Source organism: Arvicanthis niloticus, chromosome 1, assembly GCF_011762505.2.
Source record: "Arvicanthis niloticus isolate mArvNil1 chromosome 1, mArvNil1.pat.X, whole genome shotgun sequence".
NCBI lineage: Eukaryota > Metazoa > Chordata > Mammalia > Rodentia > Muridae > Arvicanthis > Arvicanthis niloticus.
The window spans coordinates 73,365,172-73,370,976 of NC_047658.1; the positions used below are offsets into that span (position 1 = coordinate 73,365,172).

At 44.1% G+C, this 5,805-nt stretch overlaps 1 protein-coding gene across 1 annotated transcript; it reads right to left on the reverse strand.

Annotated features, from left to right (window-relative positions):
- Positions 1-435: 435 nt before the first annotated feature.
- Positions 436-3,132, reverse strand: Ubqln3 (ubiquilin 3). The gene is made up of 2 exons (XM_034522095.2): positions 3,024-3,132; positions 436-2,735 (listed from the first exon to the last, which is right to left on the reverse strand). The coding sequence occupies exon 2, from the start codon at positions 2,696-2,698 to the stop codon at positions 719-721; it is 1,980 nt and encodes a 659-aa protein (XP_034377986.1). The 5' UTR covers positions 2,699-2,735; positions 3,024-3,132; the 3' UTR covers positions 436-718.
- Between the last annotated feature and the right edge of the window lie 2,673 nt (positions 3,133-5,805).

Here is a 5,805-nt window from a genome sequence, read left to right on the forward strand (position 1 = left end):
AAAAAGTCTTCTCTCTGAATCTGTCTATAAAAAATAATGTAAACTGAGTAAGACTTCAGAATCCATAATTATAATTGAAACTGGACTCTTGCTGCTGTAGCTCTTACCAACCCAGAGATTAATGTCAAGTTTGTGAAGTAGCTTCCAGAGATAAGAAATATAAGAAATAGTGTCCTTTCTCTAGCCAGGCATGTAAAAAGGCATACCAAAGCAGACTGTGTAGTAGCTGCTCCTATAGTACACCAAAATCTGAAAAACTTCCAGGACCCCCAAAAAATCCATGATCCTTTCTCCCATCCCCAAGTCTTTGACTCCTTTAGCTTCCAACCATTTAGCTTCCTATACCCTTCCAGATAAACAGCCTTTACCACTTGTTTTTCCACATGTCCTCCCCCTTTTCTCAGAGCCCACAAGAATGAGACTCAGGCAACTGGCGGCACTAGAGACTGGATGTAATTGCATCTCAAGATAGGCACACACAGAACTCATTCAAGGGCCCCAGGTAGAAGAGTGTCAGGCACAGTTGGATCACACCGCATCCCCACCTTATTTCTGGCTTGTCATCTTCCTTATCGACTCCAGAACATTGTCTCCACAGTAAAGAACATCATAGTAATTTGGTTTATAGTGCAGCTGTATTCAAGAATAGGAGAACTAGGGTAATAAGACATGGGGGAAAGGCACAAAGGAAAAGATATGGTCCAAATAACTAGAGCTCCTAAGACTTCCTCAGTTTCTCCACAGCAGCATCTACATCACCCCCTGTAGCAATGAGGGCCTGGAGATTGGCTTCAAGATTCAGAAAGCCCATAGCCCGTAGTTGCTCCAATTGTACCCGGAAGTGAGCCTCCAGTTGTAGCTGCTGGGGATTGGTACTAGCTAAGGCTTGCAACACCTGGAGGAAGGGGGAGGAATGGAAACTTAGCTCTGCAGAACCCTGTGCTAGGGAAATCTGAGGAGTTGGGGGGGTTGGTCGGGGATCCTCAGACATAACAGCACCTTCTCTAGATTCTGTACCTCCTGTTACTCCACTCAACCCTGTTAGGCAGGGCATGAACCAGAGCAGGAGGCGGGGTGCTTCAGTAGCCAGAATCTGCAGACCCTGTTCAATCTGCAGCAGGGCTTGCATGACACGGGGATTTGCCATGGCTGTCTGAAGGTGCAACAGTAATGGGAGCTGTTGGTGTATCTCATTCTGCATTCGAGGGACTTGATTTGTGCCAGCTGATCTCAGAGATCTTGGGTAACCTGTTGGAGGAAGCCAGGGAGATTCTGGGACTCCAGGAGTGGCTGACATAAGAGAAGATGGTGTAGAAACAAACGGAGACCTGTTGGCAGAATCTCCTATCTGAGAGGTAAGATTGGGCAGGCCGGTACTTGGGCCAGTAGAGCCCTTCCCTGCATCATGTAGGCTTCCACCTTGTCCAGTACTCTTCTCAGATGAGTGTCTCAAGAAAGCTGGGCATGATGACTTTCCCTTGATTGCTACTGACTCTTTGGGCAGAGGCTGGCCTGACCCAGGTTTAGGGGATGAGGGTAAAGTTGGTGGAACTCTGTTTCCTGATAGTGGTGCTTCCTGGCTTGGGTTTGGAGTTGGCACAGTACCCTGCAGATACGATCCCAGGGACTGAGAAGTCTCATGTAATTGTTGGAGATAATCAAAGAGTCCTATGCTACCCAGAAAGCTTGGAAGCCTATTTCTACTCTCGGGTGCATCCTGTTCCCCAGGCTGTCTGCCACCTGTCCCTTGTCTGCCACCTGAGACCCCATATGTGGAAGTCCAGGGATTGGGAAGAGGGTCACAATTCTCTGTCCTTGATGGTTGGCTGCTGGTGGTGGTGGTACTAGCAGTAGTAGCAGTAGCAAAAGGATTACCACCAAATTGCTCTTGTACTGCGTTAAGCATGGGATCCATAATATCTGTGTACATGGTACGGAGCACATTGTAGCCACCAGGGATGCTTTCCAGGTTACTGAGTGCACGATCCTGACTACGCATCATCTCCTGCATCATGGAAGGGTTACGTAGAAACTCCATTGTCTGCCGCATGATCTCGGGGTTGTTAAGAATATGACCAATCTCAGGGTTCTGCTGGATCAGTTGCTGCATGTGAGGATTGTCAAGAACAAATTGGCGCACTAGGCCTGTGTTGGACAGCAGACCCTGAATGAAAGGGTCATCAACAAGCTGAGCCACAAGTTCAGGCACTGAGATGTGCTGCCACATTAATGATCCTGGCTGGTCAGAGAAGCTACCTGAGGTCAAACCTAATCTACTGAGGCCTGTGAGGACCCCTAAGCTGAAAGAAGGAGACCCATCCACAGGGTAAACAGAACTTGACTGAGGGAGTTCTCCAGGATTTAGGCCTAGAGTAGAGACTGGTGGTGCTGGGCATTCGGTGCCTGTGGTCCGACGCTGCATCTTGATAACCAGGTGAACTGTGAGGCCATCTCGCACTCCACACTGTGCCAATGAGTCAGGGTCCTTGAGGATTTTTCCCGCAAAGATCAGGACCAGCTGATTTGGATGTGCCTTAAAGCGGTGTGATATCTTTTCCTTTAGCTGCCCGACGGTGCATGTGTCTACAACTGAGAAATCCTCCTTGTCCTTGGGTGTCTTCACCGTCACCCGGATGAGCTGGGAATCCTGGACTGGCGCTGGGCTGCCCTGTGGTAGAGCCTCTCCACTTTTGGCCATGATGGGCAGCAGAAGGCCCGGGTCTGTGGGGACACAGCTGAGGGAATGGGGAGATGGATGAGATGAAGATCCTCCTTTCAAACAATGATGAAAGTAAGGAAAAAAGTATAAGGAGGGCCTGGGGTCTCAGTGGCAGGGGAAGGTGAAGTGTCCTCATGGAAAGAACCACTAGGTCACTTGGAGAGGGGTGCTTTGAGGAAATTAAGGACTTAGAATGTGTTGGTCAGGGAGAAAAAATACTCAGGGCCCAGGGAAATGGTCTTCAGATGATAAATAAAGGAATGGAGGGGGGACAGTGAAAGGGCCCAATCTGGGGTATACACACCAATCTGCTGTGGCCCCGACCTTCCTCTTAGGCAGGGCTCCAAACTGCCCTCATCTTGCTGTACAGCCACCCTGTAGGCCTTCTGGGCTGGAACCCATTCTATCAGGTCACCTTTATGATCTCAGCAATGACATCACAGCCTCAAGCCGTGGACACTGGAGACTCCAAGGTGATCAGAGTTCTTAGTAACCCCAACATCTCCACTTAACTTATATTAATTCCATAATTTTTTTGTACAGAGGAATGGTCATACAAAGAAACTACATGAAAAAAAGTTATATGAAATTTAGATGGGTATAGTTACAGGTGTTTAAGATATTTATTTTTATCTAACAAATAGAAGTGTGGCAAAAGAGTTAAATATTGCAAGTCTTGAGTATATCAGTGTTAAGATTAATGGATTTATTGACTGGTGAAGACTAGCTACACAATATATATATATATTACTAAAGATTCTGGTTATACACAAGATTACCTAGTTAGTATACAAAAGTTGATAGATATAAAAGTACTGCCTTTGATACAACATTCAAAAATCTGGAATATTATAATTCAGAGGAGGACAAACAAACAAAGCAGAAGATGAAAGGAAGATCAAATAACATTGCAAAAGTGAAAGAGCAACCAACTATCAAAAATTAGACTGATAGGTCCAAAGGGCCAACTGATTACAGAACTTTTAACCTATTTGACAATTTCACGCATGTATACATTGATCATATCTACCCATAATTTCTCTTCCCATTCCCCCTTGGACAACTTGCAGCACATCCTCCACCCCTCACTTTCCACCCTCTTGTTCTCTGGTTTGTTTGTTTTTTTGTTTTTGTTTTTGTTTTTTTAGCTTGTAACCCACTGAATCCAGTTAATGCAGCCTGCTGGTAGACCGACTGATCCTGACAGCTTGGGCTTGTGCAGCTCTTGTGCAGGTCCCTATAGCTGCAATGGGTTCATGAGTGCAAGTCCATGTCATATCCAGAAGGCATCATTTCACAGCACTCTGACTCTTACATTCTCCTCATCACACTTCCATGATGTTCCCTGAGCCTTGGGAGGGTTTATGTAGAGAGTCTATTTGTGGCTAAGAACTCAGGCCGCCTGCTGAATTTGACTAAAGGAGAGCAGAAAACCACCTGCGGTACAGTAGTGAGGGACAGAAATCCTATTTGGAGGTTGTTTAAGATCAGACATATCAAAAAGCAAGTAGATCAAATAAGAGCAGAGCAAATGATAGAAGGGAGTTGTGGTGCTTAAAGGCTTCTTAGTGTGTGCTTTGTTTTCTGAAGACTGACATAGGATAGTTTTATTTTGATGAAAACATTTCCAGTGAGGAAGAAGAAACTGGTTTGAGAGTGGAAGAAGCAATCACAAGCCTGAATCCTGAGTACACAGAGTGAGCAGGAGCCTAGGTGAGTGGTTTGACTTGTGAACACGGACTGCTTATTCTTCATATGAGAATGGATGGCTGAATGTGTAAGATGAAGAGTTAAGTTGGTTGTTATTTGGCAGCAAGTGCTCATATCTCTTTGGGTCTCTTCTGTGTTTTGGTTAAATTAGGTGAAATACCCTTTGACATTCAGACTAAAAAAAAAAAAAAAAGATGGCTGTTGAAAGTCTGAGAAAAGCGGGAAAGTCATTACATATTCATCACAAAGGATAAATGATCAGATCCATTGATCTGACCAGAGCAGTGACATCTGTATCACCTGGGAAATTTGTTAGGAAGCTGAGCCCCCCCTATATACGTACTGATTTAAAACTCTTGAAATGTAGTTAAAAGCTGTGTTTTAAAACACTGGCCCTGAGTGATTCTGATGTGGAGTCTAGTGAGAATCATTGCCCATAAATATGTAGTTAGGATGGCTGAATAGATTAACTGTAGCTTTGGTAATAGATTTTAAATAAGACCAGCAAACACAGTTGTGAGGTTTCCTTGCCTACACATACATAATATGCCTAGGCAGAGCGGGGCATAATTATGATGAGTTTACTAGAGAACTGTTTCATTGATGGATCCCACAGTCATCTTGAAACTAAAGAATTTGAGTCAAGAAACACCCAGAAGATTGCAAGATTGACAGCCACTTCTAGAACATCAATAAAGTGGTACCTAGCTTGTTATATGTTGGAACATCTTTGGGGTATATGCCCAGTAGTGGTATAGCTGTGTCTTCAGGTAAAACTATTACTAGTTCTCTGAGGAACCACCAGATTGATTTCCAAAGTGGTTTTACCAGCTTGCAGTCCCACCAGCAATGGAGGAGTGTTCCTTTTTCTCCACATTCTCGCCAACATGTGCTGTCACCTGGTTTTTTTGATCTTAGCCATCCTGATTAGTGTGAGGTAAAATCTCAGGGTCATTTTGATTTGCATATCCATAATGCTCCAATATATAACAAGGACATATGCTCCTCTATGTTCATAGCAGCCTTAATTTATAATAGCCAGAAGCTGGAAACCACCCAGATGTCCCTCAACAAAAGAATGGATACAGAAAATGTGGTACATTTATACAATGGAGTGCTACTCAGCTATTAAAAACAATGACTTTCTGAAATTCACAGGCAAATGGATGGAACTAGAAAATATCATCTGAGTTAGGTAACACAGATACAAAAGAACACACATGGTTTGTACTCACTGATAAATGGATATTAGCCCAAAAGCTCAGAATACCCACAATACAAATCACAAACCATATAAAGCTTAAGAAAAAGGAAACCAAAGTATAGATGCTTCAATCCTACATATAACAGGGAACAAAACAATCACAGGAGGTAAA